General features: G+C 34.8%; 1 protein-coding gene across 1 annotated transcript; it reads left to right on the plus strand.

The window, feature by feature from the left end:
* Positions 1-12,191: 12,191 nt before the first annotated feature.
* Positions 12,192-13,745, plus strand: BP01DRAFT_306144 (FAD-binding oxidoreductase; the record flags this gene model as incomplete). Its single annotated transcript, XM_025572222.1, has 3 exons — positions 12,192-12,317; positions 12,373-13,549; positions 13,606-13,745. The coding sequence occupies 3 exons, from the start codon at positions 12,192-12,194 to the stop codon at positions 13,743-13,745; spliced, it is 1,443 nt and encodes a 480-aa protein (XP_025427240.1).
* Between the last annotated feature and the right edge of the window lie 952 nt (positions 13,746-14,697).

Consider the following 14,697-nt stretch of genomic DNA (forward strand, 5'->3'; position numbering starts at 1 on the left):
ATTTCCAGATCAAATACTATAATTAGAGCTAGAATAATCCTCAGAGATCTAGCTGCAAGTATACTAGCACAGGTTTCCAACTAATCAGGGGTCTATAAATCTCCCTGAATATATATCCAGGCCTTGAATCCAGCCAGTTGATCTTTTTTATCAAATTTATAGATCTATATCTATTTTAGTAGTAGAACTTCCTTATCCTTTATATTATATATTAAACATATAATCCAGGTGCCTAAGGCATCTAATTAATTAAGTTCTATCTTTAAAGCTTAAATAAATTAAGATAAATAGAAGTAACTTATTAATCCCCTCTAGTTAATAGATAGTAGTAGAAGCTGGGATTTATTAATAGTAGGAATTTCCCCTTTATTAATACAGTTGACTATTGTTTGAATAGCTTAGAGAACTAGTCTCTTTTAGGAATAGTCTAGATTAGGTGATTTAGACCTCTGTCTTTTTAATCCTCTGATTAGTTCTATATTAAGAAAATCAATTTCATCAAAAGCCTTTTAATTAATAGTAGAATTATCAATAAGGACTATAGATAATAAGGCAGATAGTGAGTCTTCAGGGGTAGAAGATATATTACCAAGGACTATATCCTCTAAGGGTTCTATATAGTCATATGATTCCCCTGGGTCATAGAGTCCTTCTAGGTTATAAGATCCCTCTGAATCATAGGATTTCTCTGGATTATATAATTCCTCTGGGTTATATAATTTCAGCTTAGAGATATCCTTGATTTCTGAGTTATCTAATAAAGATGGTTCTTGGTTAATTAATTCAATATCTGACTATTTAATTTAGATTAAATTAATTACCTGGGTAAGCTGTTATTTTATTAATATACTTCCTAATTTAGAAGTTTATTTATAGTTTAACTCTTCATCAAATATAATATTATATATAGATATTACTTAGTTAAGAGTAGGAATCTATATTTACTAGATATTTAAAGCTCTATATCTAATAAGGAATCTAATAAGGACTCTAGGCCCTAGTTTATCCCCTTTTAATAGATTACTGATCTGGATATAGATATATAATCTATACTTTCTTAAATAGAAAAGGTCTGGTTTCTCTAACAACTATAAGGGTTGTTATAAAAGGCTTTTCCAGATGATTCTATAGAGGATTTCCCAATCAAGTTGTTTATTTAGTATCTTATTTAGGATATATATAGCTGTTTCCATGGTTTCAGGCTAAATAAATAGTAGCAGGTCTGAATTAATTAATAAATATCTTATTTTAGAAGTAATTAGGGCTCCAGCTCTTTTAGAGAAAGAATTCTACTCAGACTGATGTATAAGTAAATAATTAATAATTATCTTCTTAGAGCTAGCCTAAATTAGGAAGATGTTAAGATTCCTATTCTAATCTAAATAAATTACTTAGGCATAGTCCCATATTGATTAATTATATAAATAATCATATTAATAATTAACTATAAGACATCTGATTTAGAAGTTAGGGCTTGCCCTAAGTAAAATTTTGAATAGGAACAATAGAGATAACTAATATATCTCTATTTATTCTATACAATAGTTATATAAATCAAGTCCCAATATAGGGTTTCAAAGAACTTGGTGCCTGGATTAATTTTCTGTCTTGAAATCTAATAATTTGATTGGCTGATTCGGTAGGTATGGTATTTCTGGATTGGTTCTAGCTTAATATTAGTTAATTAAATACCCTGAGTCTTTTAACTGAGGTGTTTTAGGGCTTCTTCTTCTAGATACTCTAATCTATTATACTATTCTTTCATAGTTCTATTTAAAATATAGGGCTTTTCAGATGTTCTGATTAGCTGTTTAATTGTTAAATTAAGGATTATTAAGGATTTGACTAATTATTCCTATTAAATAAAATATAGTCTATAAATTAGCTTAATATAGTAGACTAGGGTTCTATTAGCTGTTTCTAAAAGGGCGTGTTTTCTATTATAGAATAGTCCAGTTTCCTGAGCCTTCCAGCCTAATATGATATTATAATAGAATCCAGGAATAAAGACAATATCCTTTAATTCAAAAATAATACTATTCCCCTTTGGGCAGGTGGAGTGGAATAGGACTGTTCTATATCTCTAAATAGTATTAGAGGTATTTCTAACATAGATATGATTATTATCAACTGGTCTGTAATTAATGAATAATTCCAATGAATTATATATATAACTATTGGATGTAGTGTTGAATACCTATTATTTTGATAGATTTGTTGATATATTTCCTAGTTCAGAAGTCTATTAATATATTAATAGAGTGAATTTAGATAGATATTCTTCTATTTATTAATTTTCAAAGATTTCTTAGATAATAGAAGTTGTTTAATAAGCTTAACAAGTCTTCTTATAGATATATCTGAATTTTGGGTTCTCACAGGCTTGCTGAAAGCAGTTTAGCATATCTGGATTAGATGACTATATTGAATTTCAGAGGTCTTTATTAATATATTAATAGTCCTGAAAGTCATGGTTTCTATTATTCTTTCCTGACTTGCAGGGGCAGGATTGGCCATATGATCTCCCCTTTTAGGACTTTTTTTATATATTTCTATTTTTAGTAGTTTGTTTACTATCTTAGTCTGGTTTATTACTTTGGTTCTAGAAGGTAGCATGACTCACTCCATTTTCATTGATAGATTGCCTGTTCTAGTAATTTAACCGAATCCAGTCATGTGTCTTGTGGGTTAGTTCAAGGAAGTCAGGGATTTCTTCCTGACTATTTTTAATTTTAATAAGCCTAGACTGCTATATTAATATAAAGGTGTCTATTATTTTATAAATAGATTCAAGGAAGTTAAAAAGTACTCTGATTGGCTTCTTAATCTTACTAATTTAAAGCTCCACTATCTTAGAATAGATTAATTTCTATTGACTAATATGGCTCTCAATAGGACCCTTTGTTGAGGTTCTTAGGCGGTGATATCGATTTATAAGATCTCACTTCCTTAATTAGTTAATTAATACTAGGCGGTTTTATAGGGCTTAAAGGATTTGATAGGGCTTTTTCAAATTGAGTATAGTATACTGATTTTGCTTGCTTAATGTAGAATTAATCAATAGACTTAATGAGGCTAGTCCTAAAGCAGTTTCATTGAATTCCTTGAGGTTCTGATAGTAGTCCTGCTTGGCTTCTCTATATAGTAGGCGGTCTGATTTATTTAAGTCGATTATTGAATTTACTAATGATTTTATCTGTTTCATACTAATAGCACTAGACTGGATTGGGTAGGCAGGCTCAGTAGGCAGTTCCAGGTTCACCAATTCCTATATCCCTTTGTTGATTGCGAATAGTTGAATTTGATTAATCTATAGAATCCAGTCACATGACTGATTTAATTATAGGATTCTATCAGATTGCTGAATAATCTGATTATTTATATTAAATAAGACTAACTATAGCTAATTCAATTAACAGGGGGATTAAATAAATCAAAATAAGAGGTCTTCCGGGCTTATAACTATTAATATTTCAGTCCTTTTCAAATAGAATTAATTAGGGCTTTATTTAACTTTCACTTTCCCATATAAACTGAGTATAGAAGTGAAGTCAAAGCAAGGTCAAAGTTAAAGATAATTAAAATCAAAAGAATCAAAGATAGAGTGAATTAAGGAAATAAACAAGCCACTGATTTCAATATATATCTGGTCAACTAGTTCAGGATGATTCAGGATAATCCTCAGGAAATTATTAAACAAATCAGGCTATTTAAGCTAAAATCCTTTGTTTATTAATTTCCTAATTAGGAAATCAAAACATTCAGAATGTAGGGGTGAGAATCCAGGGTAAGAATACAGGGGTAAATTAGCCAGGAATGGATTGGGCTGGAACAATGGTTCAAATGGCTTAATCCAGGAATTAGGGCTAGGGTTTGGTAGTCAGGTGAGCTGCCAGTCTGACAGCTTTTTATATATAGATACTAGATTATCTTATCTAAGTAATAGTAAGAGCATCAGCTCTTATCTTAAATTTATAATAAGGAAAGTACCAAATATACTATTAGTTCTAAGTATAATAAAGTTAGAGCAAAGTCTTATTTCTATATACTAATAATTATATAGTAATCTAATACTTAGGATTATTAGTACAAGTATTTAAGTAGTCAAATAGTATATAGGAATAAAGAGTAAATTATAATTGAAGATAGAAGCAGAAGTTTAAGAGAGATTATAGTAAATAGAACTAAGAAGATTATCTAATTAGTTAGACTTATTAGCTCCAGAACTAGGAAGAGAAGGCATTATACAGCAGAAGAAGAAGATAATAGTAAATTATATAAGTAGAAAAAGAACAAACTAAGAAGAAAGAGAAGATACTTAAAAAAAAAAAAAAAGAGAACTAACTTAAGAGGGGAATAGTCTTCTTATATAGTACTTCATATATTCTATATAAAGCTAATAGCTAAGCCTAATTATATCCCCAGAACTGGTTGTATAAGCTGTATAAAGAAAATTCTATTTACTAAAGAACTATTAGATTCACTAGATTAAGAAGAATTATATAATAGAGAGAATAATAGTAAATAAAATAGACCCTATCTATACTTATACTATCTACTAACCAGCCATAATACTGCCTAGGAAGAAAACTAAACCATAGAACTATTACCCCGAATCTGTACCACTGATCGTACAAATACAAACTATGAAGAGAGATAAGGAAGGAGAGGGAGGCTTCTATTATAGAACTAAGGCCCTGATATAGAGCTCAGCTTCAGACACTAGTTGATGCCTGAGGCCTCGCATACTATATACTAAACTAGCACTAGCTTAGTTCGCATACACCTAAAAGAATTTCGCACAAACAGATGAAATAGCTCTTCAGCTATTTCTTCTTGTTTAAAGGCATGTTTTGATCAGTACGATCCATCCGTCCCGTAACACTAATAGACTAAGATAAAGAATTCTATATAGAAGAAATTCTTAATAAATAAACCCAGTATCTAAACTGATACAGTAAATATAAGAAGTATCTAGGAAAATAAATTAGATATATATAATTGTCAGACTGGCAGCTCACCTGACTACCAAACCCTAGCCCTAATTCCTGGATTGAGCCATTTGAACCATTGTTCCAGCCCAATCCATCCCTGGCTAATTTACCCCTGCATTCTCAACCTGGATTCTCACCCCTGCATTCTGAATGTTTTGATTTCCTAATTAGGAAATCAATAAACAAAAGATTTTGGCTTAAATAGCCTGCTTTGTTTAATGATTTCCTGAGGATTATCCTGAATCATCCTGAACCAGTTGACCAGATATGTATTGAAATCAGTGGCTTGTTTATTTTCTTATTTATTCTATCTTTAATTCTTTTGATTTTAATTATCTTTGATTTTGACCTTGCTTTGACTTTACTTCTATATTTAGTTTATATAGAAAAGTGAAAGTTAAATAAAGGTCTAATTAATTCTATTTGAAAAGAACTAAAACTTTAATAGTTATAAGCCCGGAAGACCTCTTATTTTGATTTATTCAATCCCTCTGTTAATTAAATCGACTACAGTCAGTTCTATTTAATATGAACAATTAGATTATTCAGTAATCTAATAGAATCCTATAATTAAATTATTCATATGACTGGATTCTATAGATTAATCAAATTTGACTATTCGCAATCAACAAAGGGATATAGGAATTGATAAACCCAGAACTGCTAACTGAGCCTGCCTACCCAATCCGGTCTAGTACTATTAGTGTGAAACAGATCAAATCATCAGTAAATTCAATAATCAACTTAAATAAATCAGACTACCTGCTATATCAGAAAGCCAAGCAGGACTACTATTAGAATCTTAAGAAATTTAATAAAACTGCTTCAGAACTAGCCTTATTAAGTCTATTGATTAATTCTATATTAAGCAAGCAAAATCAGTATACTATACTTAATTTAGAAAAGTCCTATTAAATCCTTCGAGTCCTATGAAACCGCCTAGTACCAACCAACTAATCAAGGAAGTGAGATCTTATAAATTGATATCACTGTCTTAGGATCTTAATAAAGGGTCCTATTAAGAGCTATATTAGTTAATAGGAATTAATATATTCTAAAGTAGTAGAGCTTTAAATTAGTAAGATTAAGAAGCTAATTAGAGTGCTTTTTAACTTTCTTAAATTTATTCATAAAATAATAGGCACCTTTGTATTAATATAGTAGTCCAGGCTTATTGAAATTGAAAACAGTCAGGAAGAAATCCCTGAATTCCTTGAACTAACCCGCAAGGCACGTGACTGGATTCGGTTAAATTACCAGAACAGGTATTCTATTAATAAACAAAATAGGGTGAGCCATGCCACCTTCTAGGATCAAAGTGATAAACAAACTACTGAAAACGGTAATACACAAATTAATCCCCGAAAAGGGAGATTATGTGGCCAATCCTGCCCCTGCAAATTAGGAAAGAATAATAGAAACCATGACTTTTAGGACTGTTAATATATTAATAAAGACCTCTAAAATTCAACATGGTTATCTGATCCAGAAGTGCTAAACTGCTTTCGGCAAGTCTATAAGAACCTAAAATTCAGATATATCTATAAAAAGACTTGTCAAGCTTATTAAACAACCCCTATTACTCTAGAAATCTTTGAAAATTAATAAATAGAGAAATATCTATCTAAATTCACCCTATTAAAATATTAATAGACTTCTGAACTAGGAAATATATCAATAAATCTATTAAGATAATAGATATTCGACACTGTATTTAATAGTTATGTATGTAATTTATTAGAATTATTTATTAATTATAGACTAGTTGATAATAATTATATCTATATTAGGAATATCTCTAATACTATTTAGAGATATAGAACAGTCCTATTCTATTCCACCTGCCCAAAGGGGAATAGTATTATTTTTAAATTAAAGGATATTGTCTTTGTTTCTGGATTCCACCATAATATCATATCAGGCTGGAAGGCTTAGGAAACCAGATTATTCTATAATAGAAAATACGCTCTTTTACAAATAGCTAATAGAATACTAGTCTACTATATTAAGCTGATTTATAGGCTATATTTTATTTAATAAGAATAATCAGTTAAATCCTTAATAATTCTTAATCTAATAATTAAATAGCTAATCAGAACATCTGAAAAGCCCTAAATTTTAAATAGAACCATGAAAGAATAGTATAATAGATTAGGGTATCTAGAAGAAGAAGCCCTAAGACACCTTAGTTAAAAGACTCAGGGTATTCAATTAACTAATATTAAGCTAGAACTAATCCGGAAATACCCTACCTGCCGAATCAGCTAATTAAATTATTAGATTTTAAGATAGAAAATCAACCCAGGCACCAAGCCCTTTGAAACCCTATATTAGGACCTGATTTATATAACTACTATATAGAATAAACAGAGATATATTAGTTATCTCTATTATTTCTATTTAAAATTTTACTTAGGGCAAGCCCTAACTTCTAAATCAGATATCTTACAGTTAATTATTGATATAATTATTTATATAATTAATTAATATAGAACCATGCCTAAGTGATTTTATTTAGATTAGAATAGGAATCTCAATACCTTCCTAATTTAGGCTAGCTCTAAGAGGATGATTATTAATTATTTGTTTATATACTAGCCTGAGTAGAATCCTTTCTCTGAGAGGGCTGGAGCCCTAATTACTTCTAAAATAAGATATTTATTAATTAATTCAGGCCTACTACTATTTATTTGGCCTGAAATCATAGAAACAGCTATATATATTCTAAATAGGATGCTAAATAAACAACTTAATTAGGAAACCCCCTATGGAACTGTCTAGAAAAGCCTTCTATAATAATCCTTATAGTTGCTAGAGAAACTAGACCTTTTCTATTTAAGGAAGTATAGATCATATATCTATACCCAGATCAGTAATCTACTAAAAGAAAATAAACTAGAGCCCAGAGCCCTTATTGGATTCCTTATTAGATATAGAGCTTTAAATATCTAGTAAATATAGATTCCTATCCTTGACTAAATAATATCTATATATAATATTATATTTAATAAAGAGTCTAATTATAAATAAACTTCTGAATTAGGAAGTATATTAACAAAACAATAGCTTACCCAGGTGATTAATTCAATCCAAATTAAATAGTCAGATATTAAATTAATTAATCAAGAACCATCTTTATCAGATGACTCAGAAATCAAGGATATCTCTAAGCTAAAATCACATAATCTAGAGGAATTATATAATCTAGAGGACTCGCATAATTCAGAGGGATCCTATAACCTAGAGGAACCCCATAACCCAGAGGAATCATATAATCATACAGAACCCTTGGAGGATATAGTCCTTGATAATATATCTTCTACCCTTAAAGACTTACTGCCTGCCTTACTACTTATAGTCCTTATCAATAATTCCACTATTAATTAAAAGGCTTTTAATAAAATCGATTTTCTTAATATAGAACTAATTAGAGGATTAAAAAGGGAGAGGTCTAAATCATCTAATCTAGACTATTTCTAAAAGAGACTAGTTCTCTAAGCTATTCAAATAATAGTCAACTGTATTAATAAAGGGGAAATCCCTACTATTAATAAATCCCAGCTTCTACTACTATCTACTAACTAGAGGGGATTAATAAGTTACTTCTATTTATCTTAATTTATTTAAGTTTTAAAGATAGAACTTAATTAATTAAATGCCTTAGGCACCTGGATCACGTGTTTAATATAGAATACAAAGAATAAGAAAGTCCTACTACTAAAATAGATATAGACCTATAAATTTAATAAAAAAGATTAACTAGCTGGATTCAAGGCCTAGATATATATTTAGAAAGATTTATAGATCTCTGATTATTTAGAAACCTGCACTAGTATACTTACAGCTAGATCCCTAAGGATTATTCTAGGCCTGATTGCAGTATTTAATCTAGAAATATATTAATTAGATACTGTCACCACCTTCCTTAATAGCTCTATTAAGAAAAAGATCTATATAGGCCCTCTTCCTAGATTAGGAAATAAACAAATAGTTTATCTATTACAGAAGACTCTATATAGTCTAAGATAATCACCCCTCCTTTGGCAGAAGATCCTTAGAGTAAAGCTTGAAGCCCTAGGGCTCAGCCCTATTAAAGAGAATCAATATATCTATATTAATAATTATCTAATTTTATTAATATTTATGGGTAACATAATCTGTATATTCTACTAATTAAATCAAGAGAAATTCAATAAATTTAAGAAAAAATTAATAATATTATTTAATGTAAAGAACCTTGGTAAATCTATATTATTTTTAAATATTTAGATATCACATGATCACCTAAATCAGAAGCTATAGATTAAGTAATCAACCTATATTAATAAAATTATTAATAAATTTAATCTAGAATACCTTAAAAGCCCTAAGTCTCTACTCTTAAGTAAGAAATTAATTAAGAACCCACTTTTTAAGACCTTAGCTAATCAGATTCATAAATTTCAGCAAAAAGTAGAGTCAGCCCTATATCCTGTAGTTTGGACTAGGCCTGATATAGCCAAATTATATCAACTACTTACAGAATACCTAACTAATCCAAGCCCTAAATATCTCAGGGCAGTGGACCACTTGATTTTCTATTTAGAAGAAACAAAGGACCTGGCTATTAAATATAATCCTAGTCCTAATCAGGCAGTTTTCCATATAGCTAGTAATACTAGCTTTAATAATAATTTTGATCATACTAGCTTAATAGGGTATATTATTTACTTATTCAATAGGCCTATTAATTAACTGAGTAAGAAACAATACTATATAATCTTATTTACTACTAAGGCTAAACTATTAGCTCTAACTACTACAGCCAAGTAACTGCTTTAATAGAGATGATTTTTTAACTAAATAGGGTTTAACCCTGAACACTACCTTTCTATATTATATAACAATACCCAGATAGTCTAAATACTAACTAGTTCTATCTTTTCTTTTTAGACTAGTCTGAAGCATATAGATATTATAAATTACTAGCTTAGATAGGAAGCCCTGAATAAGACTATTAATATTTATTAGATTCTAATTAATAGAATAAAAGCTGATGGTCTAACTAAGTAGTTTAGAGGTTAGAAATACTAGTAATTTATTAACCAACTCAATATAGTAAGAACTTGATTATTTATCTTTTTTCTATTTTAGTAGTATATTTACCTGTCTGTTTACTTTAATTTTGATAGAACTACTAAGTTCTATAAAATTATAGGGGTATATCAGATTGGCAGCTCACCTGACTACTAAACCCTAGCCCTAATTCCTGGATTAAGCCATTTGAACCATTGTTCCAGCCCAATCCATCCCTGGCTAATTTACCCCTATATTCTCACCCTGGATTCTCATCTCTGTATTCTGAATATTTTGATTTCCTAATTAGGAAATCAATAAACAAAAGATTTTAGCTTCAATAGTCTGCTTTATTTAATGATTTCCTGAGGATCATCCTAAATCATCCTGAACCAGTTGACCGGATATGTATTAAAATCAGTGGCTTGTTTATTTCCTTATTTATTCTATCTTTGATCCTTTTGATTTTAATTATCTTTGATTTTGACCTTGCTTTGACTTCACTTCTATACTCAGTTTGTATGGAAAAGTGAAAGTTAAATAAAGCCCTAATTAATTCTATTTGAAAAGAACTGAAACTCCAACAATAATCTAACTAAAAACCTCTAGAAATAGTTAAAGATATAATAGTACTAGAGTAATAGCTAGAGTAAAATATAATTCTACTCTTCTACTCTGCTTTAGAGAAGATATAGTCTAAAGAAAAGAATAATATAAAAGACTAAAGTTAGTAAAATATCTAATAGTAGACCTTATAAAATTCTATTCTATCTAGATTCTTTATTAGAAGTAAGTCTTTATCTACTAACTAGTAGAATAGACTTTACTAGTTAGTAGTTCTTTATATTAAGCTAGTAAACTCCCTGGGAATCCTACTCCACAGACTCCTCTATGTAATATAAATATCAGGTCAAGGGCTGATTGTTTTAGATAGTTCTCTAAGTAATTTGACTTTGGATTAGCAACTTATTATCTTTGCTACACAAGCTTTTTAGCCCTTGACAGGTAATGCTGGCCGAACGGCTATTGTTTTGAATAAGTCCTATTGTTTATTCCTTACAATTAGTAGCCAGAGCTCTCTTCTTATAATATATCTTATTCTCTTTCTATTTTATAATTTGTTAGTACTCTATAGTAAAACTAAATAATTACTGGTTTTTTAGAGCTTCTTAATCTTTCTCTGTCCCTGCTTCTTCTTGATTTATTATTATATAATATACTAAGTTTTAATATAGTATTACTTTTTAGATTATTTACTAAGTATAAGTTTATTTAATAGACGAAAAAGAATAGATAATTAGGTCAAAGATCCTATTTAACTTTTTTTTCTTGCTTAGTTGTCTGGCTGGTCTGCTTGGTTATTTAATTGCTTATCTATTACTTACTCTGCTTACTCTGCTCACCCACGCTTATGACAACATCACTTCAAATCATCCACACTCACTCTTTGTCTTAGCGTTGCTCATTCATAAAGCAGCGACTGAGAAAGGGTTAATATCCTACTCGGCCGTGTTCAATAGGTGGCTTAAGTACGGCTGAGCGGACGGGAAGCCCTGTTTTCCACACCCTGTGGTCGTATGTGCTAGATCTTGGTTTAGAACCAAAAATATTTTGCAGTTGTCTATTCACTGAGCAGCGGTGGTGATCGGATTGCTAAGAGCTGTCGAGCTACTGATTTTAACCCGCATATTAACTTTTAAACCCCAATCGCGGCATCGCCCGGCATTTAGGGCATGTTCGCCACCGCCTGCTATAAACACTTGCATTCATCTTTACACCCTGTGGTCATATATGTTTGCAACGGCAATATGAACCGCTGAGTAGGTTTAAAGTAGTTAAGACACATATCCTGATACGCAGGCGTCGAGCCACAACGGGTCAATCACCAAGTTTTAGTGATATCAAATACGTGTGCGCACCATGGGACACGGCGGGAAGATAAAGAAGATCCACCCGTATCCCTGCGTCACCCACGAAGCTTGCGCCCAATGACCTCGTATCCGTGTTGTTGACTCTCCTTTGTGATCTACAGACCTGTATGTAGATAAATGCCTTGCACCCTATGTTACGCTACCATGGCATGCCCTCCCCTCCGTATCCTGCTGCTTGATTGCACAGTGTCTCACCACCATGTCGCCCAGTATGTTGAATATGAGTACTATCCAGGAGCTGCGGGATCAGCTGCCTGACTCGGTCGTCCTTCTCCCTGGCTCGGAGGAATACCGCGCCTCGATCAAGCGCTGGTCCGATGGCGCAGAGAAGCCCGCTGTATGTTGACCTCCCCCAACATTCTTTCCACGATTGATACTAACCCACCCTCTAGGCCCTCGTCATCCTCCCCAGCACCGAGAAGGACATCTCCACCGCCCTCACCTTTGCACAAACTCACGGAATGGACCTGGCCATCGCAGGCGGGGGCCACTCCACGTCCGGTGCCGCCTCCACCGCGGGTGGACTACTTCTCTCGCTCTCGCGCCTGCGCGGGGTCACCGTCGATCCAGAGGCACGAACCATCACCGCGCAGGGTGGAGCGCTCTGGGAGGATATCGACACCGCGCTGGGCCAGCACGGTCTCGCGACCGTGGGCGGGATCGTCAACCACACGGGCATCGGGGGCCTCACGCTGGGCGGGGGCTACGGCTGGCTGACGGGCCTGTACGGGCTGACGATTGACAACCTCCTAGCCGCGCGGATCGTGCTAGCCGACGGCCGCGTACTGGCTACCTCTCCGACCCTCCACCCGGATCTGTTCTGGGCCCTCCGCGGCGCCGGGCATAACTTTGGGGTGGTCACGGAATTCACCTTCCAGGCCCATGAACAGAAGAACGAGGTATTCGCGGGCTTACTGGGCTTTACCCCGGACAAGCTGGAGAGAGTGGTGGGGTTCGCAAATGAGTTGGTGGCGGATGAGGGGGCAGGGGCTGATGGTCGATCGGCCATTGACTGCTTCCTGGCGGTGCCTCCGGGTGCGCCCCGTGGCACGGGGCCGACCATCCTCGCAGTCGTGGTATCAATCACGAGTGAGGAAGAGGCAAGACGACGGTACGCCCCACTGCTCGAACTCGATCCCGTCATGAATACCCTGGCGATGATCCCGTATTGCCAGGTCAACGCGTTATTGAATGGGATCGCGGTGCATGGAGACCGGAAGAACACCAAGGGCTTCTCGTTTGCGATGCCGCTGCGGCCCGGGCTGGCGCGCTCGGTGCTGACGGAATTTGGGGCGATTCTGCAGGAGGAGCCGGCCTGGCGGAGGTCGTATATCGTGTTTGAATTTGGCCATCTCGGGAAAGTGGCCGCGGTCCCGCGAGGAGAGATGGCGTTTGCGAACCGGAGTCGGTGTCAGAACGGGGTCGTGCAGCTCTGGTGGTTGGATGAGAAGGATGATGCGCGCGCGGGAGAGAAAGGGCGGCATCTCAAGGCGTTGATCACCGCTGAGGCAGAGAAAAGGGAGGGGAAGGAGGCAGCGGGTGCGGTGGTTTATTCTAATTTTGTCGAAAGTGAGTCGATGGTATCCTTTCAACCTTCAATTCAACTATGCTGACTGGAAGTATAGCTGGCGACCGCAGTGGTAAGGAGCTCTTTGGCGAGAATCTGGACCGGCTACGCCTGCTCAAGGCGAAGTATGACCCAACCAATTTGTTCAATAAGACGCATCCGCTCGTGAGTAGAAAGGATGCGTGTCAGCTCGTATAAGATATCGTATTGGAGTAGTTGTTTTTTCATGCCTTGACTTTGGTTTGTTCTAGTGCTGTTCAATATGCACTAATCAGGTCAGAATTCAAGTTCATTCTGCTCCTCTATAGAACTGCTATCTCCCTCCATGACGAAACGTGCACTAAAAAGGTTTATGATGCAGCTGGTTTGTTCTAGAGCTTGTTCATTTTGTTTTGTATTGTGTTCAGTCCCGCGCTTAGGCGAAACCAAGCAACCACGAGGTGCTATTTTCGATACTCTCGGGCTGTAAGTAGGTGCCTAATGTATATTCAAAGACAATATGTATAAACAGCATCAAAAGATCCGAGTTCAAGTTTACAATTTGTTGTACATACACACCCTTCTGCATTAGAACCAGTAGTATAACCATTGCTCCTCTCAAAGTACACAGTAGTAAGTGCAGAGGGCCAGTCAACCTCGGGTTATTGTCAGGCTTTCAGCAGGCTCTACCGATTCTCGATGAGCCCCACATCGCCCCGGCCCGTGTATAACCGTGGTGGTCGCGACCCCTGATACTCCAGTGCGATGTAATCTCACACCTGGCCTCTAGAAACCACCTAAGGATGACAGTATAAGAAGGGCTTTCAGCGAGCCCGGAAATGAGTCTCCAGCCAAAGAGCTAAGTCCCAATGTCTCGCTGCCTCTGCCCTTGCTCTTGCCCTACCCTGACCTTTTTGGCCGTCATTCAGGGTCCAGCCCCACATTCCAGAAACGAGGCTAAATTTATACCAAGATCTCCAGCCAAATTCTCCGGGGTCTGGGTCAGAATCGTCGGAATCGGACTTTTTTGATATACTAGCCTCGGACTTGAGTTGGGCAAATGTGCTAACTGTCTCGGACTCCTCAAACAGACAAACATGATAGTCAAGCCGCGTCTGTCTCGGCTGCAATATGTATATCCAAGCTATAAATCTCCGGTCAGAGCCACCAT

This window comes from Aspergillus saccharolyticus, assembly GCF_003184585.1.
Source record: "Aspergillus saccharolyticus JOP 1030-1 unplaced genomic scaffold BP01scaffold_49, whole genome shotgun sequence".
Lineage (NCBI taxonomy): Eukaryota > Fungi > Ascomycota > Eurotiomycetes > Eurotiales > Aspergillaceae > Aspergillus > Aspergillus saccharolyticus.